The following is a 15,195-nucleotide window of genomic DNA, read 5'->3' on the forward strand; positions in this document are numbered from 1 at the left end:
ATGAGGATAAATGGCATTAGTGTTTGTCGTATTTTCAATGTGATTTAAATCTAGTCGTAGCCCTTGATCATTGCCCTTTGGATCCAGCTTAATTTCATCAATGTGCCAAGATAGTACCTGGGAATATTTGCAGCTCCTATATTGCTAAAGTAGTGGTGAGAGTTTGTGACTATTACTTGAAGCTAATATAATTCAAGGAAAAACTTTGGTAATTTAAAAGGGTTTAAAAGACTATAAATGTATATTTTCATAAAGGCAGCCACTAATTTTTTGTCCACAGAAGAAAGATCTTGTGGATATCCCCTGATATTACAGATTTCAGCAAATGGCATTAAAATTCTGATTCCATATTGCTTGTTCTTTTACATTGAAACAGATGTCAGTTTCATGTGGAGTTTGAACATCATCCAATCTGTTCTTCAAATACAAATGTAATTACTGGTCAATGGTTTTGGTATCCAAAACCATTTATACATCTGCTGAAATCGTGGAGGTTTTATTAATTGTTTTGACTTAGAGTTTGTTCCCTTCAAAAAGCTGAGGATTTGGAACAATATTACATTGGGTTAAGTAACCCTTTTTAGTGTTTTTTAAATATTTATTATTTATTTATTTTTGGCTGTGTTGGGTCTTCGTTGCAGCATGGGGAATCTTCACTGAGGCACGCGGGATCTTTCGTTGGGCTTCTCTCTAGTTGTGGTGTGCGGTTTTCTCTTCTCTAGTCGTGGCGTGCAGGCTCCAGGGTGGGTGGGCTCTGTAGTTGCAGCACGCAGTCTCTCTAGTTGAGGCACTCAAGCTCAGTAGTTGTGGCGCGTGGGCTTAGTTGCTCTGTGGGATGTGGGATCTTAATTCCCTGACCAGGGATCGAACCACTGGACCATCAGGGAAGTCTCAAGTCACCCTTACTTTTGATAATAGTCCCATGTGCTTATGTAGCATGAGTGTGGATGATCTGAATTTCTATTTACTTACAAGTCCTAGTAGAAGGTTATGGTACAAAAAGAGAATTCCCTCCAAGTAAAGCCGATTTTGTGTGCCTATTTCATATACTGTTTGTGAAAGGCAAAAGGAGGTAGTATACAAAACACATAAAGTTTAAGCCTTAAATGGCTACCATAAAGCTAATATTATTTCTCAGTTATGAGGGGTTGTGAAAGTCATAAAAAAAAAAACTTCCATCCAGTTTTAAGATACCTGAGATATAGTTCTCAAACTTTTGCCTAAGTGGGACCTGCCTACTTTCAATAAGTTTATTTCCTATATTCTTATCACTTGAAAACTTTCTAAATGAAGTGAAAGCAATGAATATCATTTGTTAATACCACCCCCTCTCCTCCTAATAGTACTACCCCTACTGCTATTACTATTCTACTAACTATTCCTAATATATAGTCGTCATAATATAATCAACCCAATAGTCAATAGTTTGGGATAATTTACACCTTGGCTGAAGCTGTAGAGGTTTTGTTTTGAATTAGATTCCGTAGCGCCTGCAAAAAGTGTAAGATTTTTGAACCAGATTATCTTGCGTGAAGTCAGCCCTGCTCCTAGCAATAGCCACATGTGTTACATGTTCTACATTCATCATCTCATTTATTCTTCACATCAGATCTCTAAAGTAGGTGTGAGACATCCACATCTTATAAAAGAGAGGATTGAGATGCAGAAAGGTTAAGCAAATTATCCAAGTTATTTGGATTTTAAATTTAGGCTGCCTGATTATAAACACATGTTTAAACACCTATTATATCTTTTTACTCTCCACCCCCAACAATTCTTATTCTTATTGTCATCCTCACCTGTAATATAAACAACAGGTAGTAGTGGAATGGTTAACTAGATACACTCACTGTTAAGTGCTTGCCAAATCACCAGAATCAAAGTAGAATACCAATCAAATGTTCTGGATGTTAAGGTTGCCTTCATCATTGAGCACATCAAGGTTTAAAGCCTAGGACCTCATGATTAATCACACAATTATTTCAGAAGTTCTTGTGTTTGCTCTGTCTGCTTTTGTGCAATGATCCTATAGCATGCTGGAACACATGGGCACTAGGCCCTCTTTCACCTTCTTAGTAAAATGTCAATCTAAATAGCAATTTGGCTTTCATTGAACAATATTTTACTCCCCGCAACAAGTGGATGAAACATGGCTCTGTGACAGTTATATCACACAGACCAACAGTTTGGAATGTTTGGCATTAAAAATATTTTAAAGTGAATTATAAATAATTTTATCCTGAATTATCTCTATTAAAGATAGTTCATTTTTTTGTGGACAGACACTTTAATTTCTACTGCTCTTCCTGTATTGGGACTATTGTTGTTGCTGCTGGTGATGTTGACATTATTTTGTAAGACTGTAATGTATTCATATTAAAACTCTTTCTTGAATCCTCAAGCACAAGGTTATTATTACTGCTATGCTATTTAGAAAAGAATTACCAGGGAAGACTGAGGCATAGGGAGGTGTGTTCCACTTATCAATCTGAAAGAATTTTGCCAGTGTTTCCTTTCATTAGTGGATCTTTGAGTTGAGCTGGAGAGAATCAGAGACATGCTCTAAAGATTATTTTATTGATCACCAATGCATTTTTTGGTAAAAGACCCCAAATTGAGGTTTTTCGAGTTGTTTGCTGTTACTAAAATGACATCTAGTACAGTTGTCAGTCTCTTAAGCCTGCAGAATATTATCGCAAACCCAAACCAATTTTGTGGTATGAGAAAAAGATTATTAAGTAGATGAAACATTGTTGTCGAATATATGGATTTAAAAGCTTCAATAGCTAGTACCATGTAATTTCTAAATGATAACTGGATATTATATGATAGAGAAAGAAACAGCCATTAATAATTGAAAGCAATAAAAATATACATTAAATAAAAACAAATTGAAAGCAGGCAAATAATAAAACACTTAGCTCTTCAGCTATTATTCTATTATATGAAAGTTTAAAAAAAGGCTTCCTAATATTTTTGGTTTTTTGGTTTGTTTGTTTTACATGTTTCCTGATCCAGATTTATATTTTTGAAAATAATATCTACTATCAACCTGATATAAAGAGTAGTTCATTGCGACTGACATCTTCTGGAAAAGAAGGAATTATTTTTAATGGAATTGCTGACTGGTTATATGAAGGTGAGTGAATAGATTTAGTTTCAAAAGAATACAAATGATATATTTTTATACAAAATCTATAAGAAAAATCTGTTCAATTATAACAATACTTATAGCACTATTTCTTCCTCTCATTTCCTCTCAAAATTGCCTTCATGCTTTCATATCTTTGCATCTGCTCATGTTTTGACTGGTTATGATTTACATCTACTTATATAATTCCATGTTTGAGATATATATATATATATATATATATATATATATATATATATATATATATCTCACATATACACACATACACATTTTGTTCAGGCTAAATAGATCTTATTTTTGGTGATGCTTAACTAATGAAAATGAATAATCACCTTACATCACTCTGGAATTAGATGCTGAATTTTTCTGACTCTGGGAAAGAATAAACAAAATCCTTTACTATTCAAAAAGTGCATGAAAGCCACTTAATTATTAGTCATTTCCATTAAGAACATTCTGCACATTTTAAAAGCCACTGTATAGGGACCAAAATATTCAATAAAACCTACCTAAAAAGTTATTTATAATAACTGTTGAATCAAGTTTTCCTAATAGCTGAGAATATAAGAAGGAATCAGGTGATGAAAACCTCTATCCAATTTTATCATGTACCAATTATCAGCTAGTTATAGGTACAGATTGCCTAGGAAAAACTCAAAGTGTGAGTTTAAAACCTACGTTTCAGACTCTACAACTGATCTTGGCAAAATACATCAAAATTTAAACTAAGTTACTCTATTAAATTAAAAATTATAAAGCAAGGATCTTCCAGAGAATAAATTTTACTCTTGAGCAGTACTGGCAAATGCAATCTTTCTAGCTCAGAGTTGCTACTTTTAATTATGTAAGAAAGTAAATCATTTAGTTTATTCATTCATTCATTTCATTCATTCATGCTCTCATTTGACAGATATTATTGAAGACCTACTATGTTCCAAGTACTTGTCTAAGTGCTGAGATACATCAGGAAACAAAACAAAGTTCTGCTCTCAGGACTTTACATTAAAAGGAAAATGTTGCTGGGTGGAACTATATTATTAAGGAAGAGATATTGTAGCCTTCAAGATTTACACATATATGTGTACGTGTGTATTTATATCTATAATATATTTTGTGTATAAACTAGCATCAAATAGTAAAAGCCACAGTTTATTCTGAGGAGTAGGAGAACCTACTGTGGAAATATCAGTGATAATTATACTATGAAATTTTACAAAATGAAATGCACAAACAGATTAGTAGGATTCTTTGGTTGAGAGTGTCAAAAAACTGACTCTGGCTTTCTTATTTCAAATGATGGATTATTAGAGGGGCCTGAGATGCCCCAATGAATTGAAAAAACAGGTGAGGAACAAACTTGAAACCTTGGTAGTTCTGAGAATCTAGGTAGTAAGAATTAACCACCTCTTACCTAGAGGAGCTAGGAAAGACACACCTTTTATCTTCAAAATATTTTTGGTACTGTAGGAGACCCTGAAAGATGAAGAAACCATGCGCATGCAGTGTACTAAATAATAAATCACAGTAAACACAGGATTCTATGAAAAAACAAAGGAGTCAGACTTAGCCCATTTTAGGGATTTGTAAATATTTTCTTAATGGGGAAACCCTCTGAGCTGAGCCTCAAAGAATAAGAAGTTTAACACAGAAGAAGAAACCAGGAAGGAAAAATCCAAGCAGGAGTTAAAAGCTTGAAGAAGCATAGAAGGGTTAAATAGCATAGTGTGTGCCCAGGGAACTAAAATCAGCTTGGTATTATTGAGGCATAAAATTTGAGAAAAGGAAGGCAACAAGAACCAAGAGGCAGTAACCCTAAAAATTATCTGGGATTTCAATTATTTTCCACTATTAAATGGAGAAACTAATACAGCTTTTCAGGAAAGGAAGTGTCAAGATTAGATCTTCCACATAAATAGATCATTTTGGCTAGACTGTAAAGCTGGAATTGAATAGTGAAAAGAACCAATGAGCAGCTATAAGGCTTTTTCTGTGTTCTATCAAGAGATAATGAGCAAGAGGACTAGGGTTAAAGCAGGAAGAAGGAGGGAAGATTCTAAAATTGATGAGGCAGTACAATAGGTAGATCTTAGTGTTTAAATGGACGAGATGGATTGAAGAAGTCAAGAATGAATCTTTGGCTTCTGGCTTGGATCACTAGTAAATAGTGGTGGCAGACACAGTGAGTAGACATCAGAAGGAACAGTAGACTCAGGGAGGAGAGGAATAATTTAGTGGGAACATTGGTGCTTCACAGTGTGCTAGTATGCTACATTGGGTGACAAAATGTGATCCTTAACATTCAAGAAATTTTGAGTCAACTAGGGGTAAACCCAATGTAGGATGTACCGACTTGACAGTGATCAAGATTTGGGCCTCTGTCCTTAGGGAAGGCTTCATATAGCTTATGGAATTACATCTTTGAGGAAATTATAAGGAGAGAAATTAAAGACCACTATTTGGGAAATAAGGTTATCTTCTTAATTAGAGAATAAAAACCTGTATATTGGGGCTGAAACTGAACAGTGTGTTGAGGGATAAGCAGGACAAATGAGTAACAAAAACTTTTGTTTTGGGGATGACACTGTAAGTCTGACACTTTCCAAAAAGGGGGAAATGGAAAAATTATGGGTTTTGCCATTCAAATTAAATTCAGTCCTTTGGGCTCATATGTTCTAGGTATACTAGGAAATTCCAGATATGCTATGTGAGTTAATTCTTACGATGCTAGTATATCTAATCACTTACTGAAGAAACCATGATTCAGGGAGGATAGGTGACTTGGACGTGCCCTCAGCGTTCACAAGGGTAGAGCTGACACTTGAATGTGTGTCTTCAAAGTCAGTGCTTCATCCTGGGCTACTCCACCTGTTACAGTGCAGGCCTTTCACTCTTCCCTAAGGGATGACATGCATTATGGACCTAAGGTGTTAGATTTCCCTGGTCTCTTTCATCAGCCAGAGACTCTGAACCCTACTGTCCATGGACTTACCTCAATTCTTGCTTCAGTTCCAAGAGAAGGGACCTTACGAAGGGAATAAGTGTTAAGGTTTGGCAGAGGGATTTAGGCAATTCATACATCATTGATTTTCCCTCAGCATTTTGCTTGGCATCCCCAACCTATGGTTCAAAAGTCCCACACGGGCCTTAATCACTTACTATCACTTTGCTTGTCCAATGTGTCAACACCTCCCAGAATCCAGACCTTCTCTTTTCCTTCAGTATACTCATGAAAAGGCAGTACTACCTATTAGAAATGCCTATGATCTTCAGCAGTATATATGTGATACTCTAGTGTAGAGATTTCCTTTTTATTACTTTGCAGAAATCAATTATAATATGAGTTAGCATGTGTGGGAAACCCAAGAAGGAACATGTAACATTTCCACTTACTTTTTCTAAATGGAAATTTACCTTCTATAATTATCGTAGGAAAAGATTAGAAGAGTCACATAAAAGATAATAAAATGTTTTTATGGCAAATATTAAGTGCGTTAGGGCCAGGCCATTCTGTGAGTGTGCCTATTGCTCCCAACCACAGTCACTAATGTGGAGTCTTTAAAAGTCTTTTAAAAGTGTAATTGTTTCTATTTCTAGTATTACGCAATTCCTAAGGAAAGTAAAAGCAAATAAAATATAATGTGGGGCTTCCCTGGTGGCGCAGTGGTTGGGAGTCCGCCTGTCGATGCAGGGGACACGGGTTCGTGCCCCGGTCTGGGAGGATCCCACGTGCCGCGGAGCGGCTGGGCCCGTGAGCCGTGGCCGCTGGGCCTCCACGTCCGGAGCCTGTGCTCCGCAACGGGAGAGGCCACAACAGTGAGAGGCCTGCGTACCGCCCCCCCAAAAAATATATATATATATATATAAAATGTGTTTTAAAGAGTTGGTGAAGTTCATGGGGAATTCTCTGGTGGTCCAATGGTTAGGACTCCATGCTGTCACTGCCAAGGGCCTGGGTTCGATCTCTGGTCTGGGAACTAAGATCCCACAAATCACGCAGAGCGCCCCCCCCCAAAAAAAAAAAAAGAGTTGGTGAAGTTCAGAAGAAAAATAAAACATTGTGCTCAAAATGAAACATTTTAAGTATAATTTACACAAAGCACCTCAAATCTTATTCACATAAATTGGCATATTTAACGTGGTACCTTAACTAAACAAAGTATCAGATCAATATTTTGTTTAAAAAAGGTAAAGTTCACAGCTGCCAAGTTTACAACTTTGAAAATCTCCATGGAGTATTGAATCTATTAAATAGAAACAAAAAATGACTGTCACTTTCAATTATTTGAATAATGGAACTGACATGCCTAAAAGATTTATAAATATATTTTAGAATCTCGTATTTTAAAGGAATCCTTCTCTGAAATTCAATCTAACAGTTGTTGAGCACATATATTTGTCAGACATCATCTGAGAGCAATACAATGAGGAATATGGGTTTCTATGTTTTGGGTATTTCCAACTAAATGGAGAGAAAAACTATAACCAGCTATTATATAATGAAACATTTGAAGCTTGGTAAATAGAAATATAAGTAGAACTGCATGTCATCGTATTAAATATATGTATAAATAGAATTAATTCTGATGCGTTGCGGGAATATAGGGTGGTTTATAGAAGAAATGGTTTTTGCATTGAGCTTTAAGAATGACAAGAATAAAGAGGTGAGAGAAGAAAATTACAAGATAAACAATATGCTTATCAACAAATTGGGATTGTTGTTTTTTTGTTATTTGGTGAGAACAATGCAAAATGCCTGTATTCACTTTTTTTTGTGCCTTCTCATAGACACAGGAAGTCACATTCGTCCATTCATTGATTCAACAAATATTTACTGAGTACTTACTAAATCCCAGTAAAACTGAACTGTGACATATAAAAGAAAAAAAGATTAGAGATGCAGCCATGGAAGCCAGAGGAAGATAGGATGATAAACAACAATGCCAAGTCTCAGGAGGTCAAACAAGCTAAGGATTCCAAAGTTACTGTTTGATTTGCTACCAGAATTTGACTAGAACAAAATCAGTCAAGTGGTGGTGCCAGAAGCAAGCCTGCAGTGGATGGAGCTGTAAATGGGAAGTGAGAAGGTTATGAACATAGACAATTCTTTCAAGAAAGTTGACAGTAAGATACAGGCAATAAGGGGAAAAAAATCAACCAAAACCCAGGGCTGACAGTAGATCCTCAGGAAATGCTATCTAAGTTGATAAACTACAAATGGATAAAATCAGCTTAGTTTTTGGAATTCCTTGTTAATCTGAACACAATGGTCGTATAGGAGTTAATTTTCTGTGAGTGCTTTGTGTTGAGGCTATATTTTTAAGTGTCTGTGATATAAAACCACATGTGTTGAGAACTCCATCTGCTCTGCCGTGAGATTTTCTAAATCAGTGTAACAAAGACATTGAAGAGCCACGCCTACATTGAAATGGAATGGAATGCAATGTGTAAAAATACATTGTTTGTAAATAATCTGATTACAGGAAGTTTCAATCCATGAGTAAAAGTCCCTACTAGTTGCAATTAAAGAATGTGTGCCTTGTTCAAGAGGACTTTTAAGCAAATGCATATTAAAGATTCTTTTATTTATCTACTTTCTATTCGGGTAGCTTTTTTTATATACCTGAAGGAAGTCACATAACTCTTTGTATATACTACTTTGCTCTTTTATCACTTTTGTGGGAACAACTTTAGGCATAAATCACTCTAAAATAAATAAAGGTAGATGATGTCCAGTTTCTGCTGAATGGTGCTCTCAAATTGGGGCCATTCTCATTCTTGGGAAGTACTTGTGTACGCGTACTTCAGCACCCAGGTTACAACCTGCTTCTTAGAAACCCTGAGTGTTGATTTTGGGCAACACAATCTGATCTCTCTGTACCTACAGGTCTTACAAGACTTAGAGTTTACGTGCACTCAATTGGCAGCATGTTTTTTCTCCAGTGTTATGTGGCTCACTCATGTCTCCTCACCTGAATGTTAAGTTACTTGAATAAATCAGGGTCAGGATCACTATTGGAAAAAAAATTGGCACGTTCAGAATAGTATTCAGCTTTATCTATGAAGAGGCCACTTGTAAAAGACAAGGAATATACAACCTGTGGCCAGTAATGGTTTAGCTGTTAATACCTGAAGAGGGAAGGGGGGCAGCTGTTACTAGGGCCTAGAAGGAGGGAGCCCTGGAGTTTTCACAGTGTTAGAAGCAGTGAGTTTTGGTTGAAGAAGACAGCCAAACCCACATGATTTCCATGGGTGGAAACCAACAAAATAAATACCATGCACTAACTTTTTTCTCTTTATTTGATTTGCCTGGCTTCATATTGGCCACACTTTGAGTTTTTAAACTCAGACACCATGGGAATGTTCTTATTATTCAAATGAAAAGTCTGTGGCCCCAGAAGAGGAACACACAAAGTCTCATCTGCTGCCGTTTCATTGTAGAGTGATGTTAGTCCAGTTACATACCTGTCTGAAATTGACAGCCAGTATCTGTGTTTTCCATATAAGGTTTGGGGGGAAATGGCCCCATTAAGAAAGGAAATAACTTATCATATGGCCTTAATTGGTAATCATAGCTCCTTTCCTGAACTGTTCATTCCTTTTTCCATGTACCTTCAGTCAGCATTTTGACTAGATAGGTCATTTACCTGGTGCATCAAACCAAAACTTTATTCCTGCCAAATCTTATTCCTTTGCTTCCTCTTCTTAATAACTAGGTTGCTACCGTTTTAGTTTTCCATTGAAATGGAAATTGGCATGTAGAAATGTGGAACTGGAAAATGAGATGGAATTAGACAAAAGGGTATTTGTGAATCTGCTAACTTCCAAATATCTTCTTCCTTTTCCTTCTTTATATAGTAAAGGCACATTTTCTTCCTGGCAGATGATATTAATCGTTGACCCCGCACAGTGACTGTGTTTTCTGTCAGTTTATTTTTCCAGTCACACTGAGCCCAAAATGGTCAGGGAAAAATTTCAGCTTCTAATTCAGAGGAACAGAACTGTGACTATTTTCCTTGTTTGGAGGCAATCCTCCCTTAGGTATTAGGACTTCTGCACCCACCAAGCCCATTGTCATGAGGTTAAGAAACAGAATGTTGTGTCCAGTGGATTATTGATGTGATAGTGAAAGAGAACACTACACTTCCACCCCTTAGCTCCTAGATCTGTGCTTCCTGGTTATGCAGGCGGACACAGAACCTCCTCTGCTATGAATGTGCTCTGGTGGACATTAAGCAGGACACTAGTATCTGGAGGATAACATCCCAACTTCAAGGATGGTGTCAAAAAAAATAGTGCCTAAATCGAGGTAGAGCAGACTATTTTACTCTTCTATCAAGCCTGGCTAGTGGGGAGCATGAAGAAATCAGTGAATGCCATTCTGAGTCCATTGCCTTCCTTTTGCTGTAAAATATTTGCTGTTCGGAGGTGACACAGTGTGGGTTATTGCGGTAATGGATAAGTTATTCTGTAAGTCCACGAACAGCAGTGCTGATAGGACTACAGGCAGCAAAGACATGTCCATATCTAGAATATGTATCGATTTCTGTTATGGCAAAATTCTACCCTTTCTTGATGGAAGAGTTACCATGTAATCCACCTGTCACCAGGTAGTCAGCTGGGCCAGCTGGGAAATAATGCCATGTCAAGTGTTTAGTAATGATCATTATCATTGGCAGCGAGAGACAACCTGGCATGCACTCGGTGGTCATACTGTCCATCTGGTCATTGAGAGCCTCCTCTGCTATGGATGTGCTCTGGTGGACACTAATATCTTGAAAGTTTTACATTTTTACTCCTCCTGACAAGTCCATGCACTTATTTTCCCTAGACTTCCTGTCACTCATTCTGCGATTTTACTTTTCCATATCCCCGATCAGGTGACCATTTATTAGTTACTGTGCATGAGTCTGGATGGACCTATGCTTCAGGCCAAGTCTCCTTCCGTAAGAAGTAGAAAGCTAAATATCTTGTTTAAAAGTCTTCCAACTGGGAGGATTTATGTCTATTATAGTCTTTTTAGGCCACTCCTGGGTAAGATGATAGTGCAGAGCCTGTCCAGTTCCAGTGTGTTCAAGTACATCACGCAAACCTGCCCATAAACCAGGCCTACATTTACTCCTCCTCTGCCAGCTTATGTCAGGATGTCAGAGGCATAGGCATCCTGAGGCATAGACGTGAAATGGAGGAGAAAGGATGAAGCAGAGGATGCAATACGATGGGCAGTTCACTTATACGTTCTAGTCCAGTTCCTTATAAACCCCTTCTGTCTTATAGTGGAATATAGCTGTATGTGTTTAGTTTTATGGTCAGTGAATCAGATAAGATGGACAGTTTGGGTTGCATAGTCACTTGGTATCCCATGGTCAGCCTAATTATTTCTACCATAGCTCAGTAGAGAGCTGCTTTTGAATTGGGGAGTATTTATCGGCACAGGAGAAAATGGCCTTTCCCTAAAGCTTGTAATGCCTGTGCTCTGATTGTCATGCGGTGATTGCCAGAAGCTTCACACAACATCTCTGTTTGGGAAGGACACTTGGATTACCATCGTATCTGCTGGGTCACAGGGTGAAGATGGTAGGAAAGATTGGACCATGGCCTTGGTCTGCTGCACAGCCCTCTCCTGCTCAGGTTCTTCTCAGAACTGGCAGTTTTAGAGGTTACCTGGGAATAAAACAGGTCAGCACATGTGAATGTAGTTTACGGTGTTCTTCAAAATCCAGGGTACAGGCCCTCTTTACTTTTAAATAAATATAATCCCAACAAATTTCCTCACTTTTTAATAGATACCCCAGTGTATCCCAGGCTACCACATCTCTAACCTTTTCCCTAGGGATGCAGCCTCTTAAAATTTACAGGAATTACTCTTTCACTCTGCCTTTATGCAGAGGAGGTCTAGCTCCCTTGTATAGAGGTTGCTTCAGTCAGCAAGAAGACTTGTGGAAATTTTGAGGTTCAAAATCTTCAGCCGACATTCCACTATAAAATGTGTTATTTATGAGACTGGTCCAGAAAGCAGTAAGCGTACTGCACACAACTACCCAAGCATCCTTAGCCTATTTGTCAGGCTCCCAATACTTCTCTCCCAATATTGCTGTCTTAGCTTTAAAACACAAGTGAAGTTGAGACCCTAATCTGTGTTGCACCTCTGCAACACTTTCTATGTTCTCTCGGACCTCAGCCACATCTGCTCTTCAACTACAGAAGAGAGGGACCCCAAAGTTGCCATGGTGACCTTTTGTGTTTTCCTAATTTAGTTGTCATGATTTCAATTTCTGTTTATTCCTATGTAATCCCTCTGAGGTGTCATAAGAACTTCACTTATAATCTTTATCGTTGTCATTTTTGTAGCAACTGAGTGTCACCATCACTTGTCCTCCAAACGCTTTTCCTCTCTAGCTGCATTTTATTCTATGTCATCACCAGTGACAATTGATTATTCATTGATTCCATCCCTTGCTATGGATTATCTATGCTCCCAATTCCCCCCATAAAAGTTATTATTACATCAAAGGTCTCCAACCTAATCTCAAAATCTAATTTTGTAGGTGTCTTTTCTGAGTCAACTGCTGGTATTATGTTAGGGTCTTAAAAGGAGAAGAGTTAGCATGTTCAATAATTTGAAAACTATTTATTTACAAAAAGATAATTCACAGAGGTGAAGGTATAGGGGATCCATAAATGACAGAACTATAATCTAGACTAGTAGCAGCCAGGCAATGTGCACCCCTATGATGATAGAAGTGAGCCATGATCAGATACAAAAGGAGAAAATTGTGTAGATGAGGCTGCATTGATAGGAGTAGTGAGATCATTTAAAGCACTCAGCAAGCCTCAGGTGACGTTTCAGGACAGAGCCAAGGGAATACATACTCTGACTTTACTCTCCTTCTTCTAATCTCTTGCCACAGTACCATAGTGGCCATGCTCTAGAGAGCATGGGAGCCCTTTTGATATAGTTCATACAGGTTAATTTCCTGGGCCAGAAATCAGGTGTAGAAAAGTGGATAGTGGATCGGGGGTCACGTGAAAGATATCCAGTATATTTTTTAAAATTTTATTTCCTTAGAGCTTAGAATAGTTTAACGAATCTAGTAGGTATTCCACTTGTTTGATGATGAGAGGATGGAAATAGGACTGAATGCAGATATGAATGAATAACGACACAAATATGGTTTTATGCCATGTTTCAGTCTTCAATTACTGTTCTCATTCTTTTTACTCTGATAGTGCTTTCATCTCCTCTGTTCACATTGTTGACAATCCATGAAATCCTGACTTCACTGCTTTATTCTTTCCTTTCTTTGCATCTCCTTTTCTTGGGATCAAAAGGGTAGCTCAGAAATACAGAATTCTTCATGAAGTTGATAAAATCCACCACACTGTATAGAAAAGATTTATGTCCAATGAAGATTTCAAGGACAGATGTTTGTGGGTCACTGAACCCACATCTACAGTTGTTTTCAAATAACACTCGTTTATTCTAGAGGAACTTCTGCATTCTCACATCGCCCACTGGTGGTCACCAGATGGAGAAAGGCTTGCCTTCCTGATGATAAATGATTCCTTGGTGCCTAACATGGTTATCCCCCGGTTTACTGGAGCTTTGTATCCCAAAGGAAAGAAGTATCCATACCCTAAGGTAAGTGAAGTGGAAGCCCTGTTTGTCCCCCCTCTCTGTGTGCCCGTGACTTGATTGATAGTATTCTCAGTTCATGAACAAGTTGTCTTTGGAGAATAAAATAAGCCCCCTTACCGGTCGACAGAGTCATCATTCTGAGAGCTTGCAGCGGTCTGTGCGCAGTGCTTGTGTATGAACAGCTAAAGATGATTCAAGGGTGCAGGAACTTTTGCTGTATTTCTTTCACTTTGATGCTCTCATTCTTTATCCCTCACCTTCCTAGTTGAAAAGAGGGTGAGAAAACATAAGAAGCAGCATTGATCCCAGGGCAAAAGTTTCTCCAAGGTATATTCTGTGAGTTGTTAATAGCTATTATACAGGAGCAAAAAGTGTCACAGTCAAATAAGTTGGGAATTCTCAGTTTAAAAAAAAAAAATCTAGCTTTTTTCCAGATGATTTCTTAGAGCACTTAATATACTGCTTGCTAATGTGTATTATAAATCTCCTAAAAAAGTAGACTGAGCATAAAGAATCCCTAGTAAGGAATAGACTAAGCATAAATAATCTCAATAAAAAATAGACTAGGGCTTCCCTGTTGGCTCAGTGGTTGAGTCCGCCTGCCGATGCAGGGGACACGGGTTCGTGCCCCGGTCCGGGAAGATCCCACATGCCGCGGAGCGGCTGGGCCCGTGAGCCGTGGCCACTGAGCCTGCGCGTCCGGAGCCTGTGCTCCACAAAGGGAGAGGCCGCGGCGGTGAGAGGCCCGCGTACCGCAAAAAAAATAAATAAATAAATAAAGACTGAACATAAAGAATCACCAATAAAGAATAGACTAACCATAGAGAATTTATCAGTATTAATATTAGCACCAGTATTATTTTGGCAGAACATACTTTATCAAATGCTGGGGTAGAACCATAGCCAGGCCTAGCTGGAATAGATGGAATTGTTTTATTGAGTGAAGCGAATATGGAAACCCTGCCCAGATAGCAAAACTATTTTTAAGTGTTGGGTGAGGCCTCTGAAAGCAGGCTGTGGAACCATCTGGAGTGTATTGGTTTTTCTCTTATACGTCATCGTTAATTATTTAAGGTCTCTTGCTTTAAAGTTTATTTTCCCCATGTTTACAAAACAAGAAAAAGTGAGCCCCCCCGCAAGCATTAATCATGTAAGGATGTCTTATAGAAAACTTTTAAAATTCAAGTTTATACATTTTAGCTCTTAATGAGGTAAGAGAAGGCTGCTGATTTCATTTAGAAGTCTTTATTAAGCCATTTCTTTAGTGAGTTGTACCTTGTGTTTCCAAAGTACAATAGGTTTTATACCTTTAAGTTTGTGCAGTACCTTAACTGGGCAGAGTACTGGAAAAATTATCCATCACGTGTATTTTTCTACTCCTGCAATGAAGGCATGGTTGGGGGGAATG

At 37.9% G+C, this 15,195-nt stretch overlaps 1 protein-coding gene across 1 annotated transcript in view; it reads left to right on the forward strand.

Moving 5' to 3' along the window:
• DPP10 (dipeptidyl peptidase like 10) overlaps positions 1-15,195 on the forward strand; it is a 650,987-nt gene that overhangs the window by 525,530 nt on the left and 110,262 nt on the right. Inside the window, exons 8-9 of the mRNA XM_060015722.1 lie at positions 3,019-3,139; positions 13,636-13,790. Of these exons, the coding sequence (XP_059871705.1) occupies positions 3,019-3,139; positions 13,636-13,790 (276 nt within the window). The remainder of the gene's footprint in view (positions 1-3,018; positions 3,140-13,635; positions 13,791-15,195) is intronic.

The sequence above is a fragment of the Delphinus delphis genome, chromosome 7 (genome assembly GCF_949987515.2).
Source record: "Delphinus delphis chromosome 7, mDelDel1.2, whole genome shotgun sequence".
NCBI classification, from domain to species: Eukaryota; Metazoa; Chordata; class Mammalia; order Artiodactyla; family Delphinidae; genus Delphinus; species Delphinus delphis.